The sequence below is a fragment of the Plasmodium cynomolgi genome, assembly GCF_000321355.1.
Source record: "Plasmodium cynomolgi strain B DNA, scaffold: 0300, whole genome shotgun sequence".
In the NCBI taxonomy this organism is placed as follows: Eukaryota; Apicomplexa; class Aconoidasida; order Haemosporida; family Plasmodiidae; genus Plasmodium; species Plasmodium cynomolgi.
This window is the reverse complement of record NW_004192832.1, coordinates 609-2,621: the sequence shown is the minus strand read 5'-3', so window position 1 is coordinate 2,621 and position 2,013 is coordinate 609. Positions and strand designations below refer to the sequence as shown.

The 2,013-nt window shown below is 27.1% G+C and overlaps 1 protein-coding gene across 1 annotated transcript; it reads left to right on the top strand.

Annotated features, from left to right (window-relative positions):
* Window positions 1–886: 886 nt before the first annotated feature.
* PCYB_003460 (hypothetical protein) lies at window positions 887–1,494 on the top strand (the record flags this gene model as incomplete). The annotated part of the gene is made up of 2 exons (XM_004227767.1): window positions 887–913; window positions 1,048–1,494. Coding segments are annotated over 2 exons (474 nt in total), but the record flags the coding sequence as incomplete, so codon positions are not given.
* Between the last annotated feature and the right edge of the window lie 519 nt (window positions 1,495–2,013).

Sequence of the window (2,013 nt, the reverse complement as noted above, 5' to 3'; positions counted from 1 at the left end):
CATTTTATCTATTAAAAATGACGATGCATAGCTGTTATAATGTGTTATACGCATATTATACTTTACGATTGTATATACATATTCCGCATGTTATGTCAGAGGTCCTACTCTTAATAGTCATGGAAATTTGGTAGATATATTAATTATTGTAACAACTAGTACATTTATGTGGGGACATAAAAAAGAATCTTATAAAAATGGTATTAAGATAAGCCTAAAAAAATAAATAAATATATATTTTTGATGGAATATTTAAATTACTTAGTGCTATTATCTAATAAAAAAAAAACAATTATTTAAAAAAACTATAAAAGTAAGAATGGATTTTTAGGATTTTTTTTTATTTCGTCTCAATAATTAATGGAAAATATAAATACACTATATTAATGTTATAAAACGATTTCATAAAAAAAAAAATTTATGTCATAAATAGAATCTTTTTTAACGACAATCATTGTAATTTTCTTCAAAGAATATTTACGAATTCGTAGAAAACCTAAAATAAACATTTCAAAATACGTTTTAAATAATTTCTTTTACTTATCGCTGCCATAAATATATAATACATGAGTGAATTTAACGTTATAGGATTTACAATATTGTTTATATTTAGTTTGTGACTTTAAACTGCTGCATTATTTTTCTACTTTTATGATATTTTATAATGGTATTTTGCTTTATTATAAATAATACAATAACAAAATTTTCCATAATATCCTTAAAATTGAGTGGTAAAAAGTGAAAACTTTTTTAAGTGCTCTGAATAATGAAAATGTCTGCGTAAAAATTTATCGATAGAAAATTATATATAGTACCTATTTTATATTAATGTGTATAATTTAAAAATATATTACGTTTTACTGAATTCAAATAATGTCCAAAAAAAATGACGAAATCATCTGAGATAAGTTTGGTATATGTGAATTTAAAGTCTTTATTTGTACATTACTAATTACATAAGAACTTTGACTTGAAAGAAAAAAAAATTATATTATGAGAACCATACCTTTGGTACTTATCTGTTAACCTTTTTATGATTATTATCAGGAGGAAGCTGCTGAAGCTGTAAAACTGAATAAAATACATGATGAAAAGTACTTTTCAGATCTTGATAAAATGTCTATGTGTGAATTATTTTGTATGGGAATCGAATATAAAGTAAATTTCAAACCTACAGAAGTCAAACAACTTTGCGTCAAGCTAGCACGTCATTTATGTAAGTTAAATCCAGCGAATCCTTCGGAACTCAGTAATTATTGCAATTATATGCATTATTGGTTATTTGAGCAAATAGGTAAAATTTATACTATACAATCTGCAAGAATTGGTGATGTACCTTTTTTTGACAAACTTATGGAGGCATGGAATGACGTTAACCGTACAAAATTAAGTAACAAATGTAAGCTGGAAAATATAAAAGGTGTTAATTTAAATGAATTAAAAAATAGGACATATTCGTATATTTATTTTAAAAATCTTGGAAATATTAAAAATGTTAGTGGTTCTGGAAAAGCAGAAGACTGTGATAAGTATTTAACATATCTTAATAGTTTTAAGCCAGTACACGACAGATATAAGCAAGAGCATTGTGAGAAGTTAGTTGATTCATCATCGAATGGTACTGATTATTTTTCTTGCAAAGATGGTTCTGAGCTGTCGTCTCTCATAACTGAATTAGAAAAATGTAAAAATGGAGATAAAGAAAATCATAAAGCAGTTGATTCTGAACCCGTAAGGAGTGGGGATATTGCAAGTCAAGTACCTGAACGAGATCAAAAAGTTTCAGAAGGTGCAACACAATCAATAGCTTCAGTAGTCGTAACAAGCTCATCGAGTTCGTCAACTAGTGTAAGTACATCAACTGAAGTAAGTCCGTCAAGTCCAGTAACAACCACAGTAGCTGCAACTAAATCAGTAACAACAACAAGTACAGTATCTGTAACTCAACCAATAACAACAACGACGAAGCCAGCATCAACAAGTACAAGAAGTTCATCAAGTAATGGAACATCA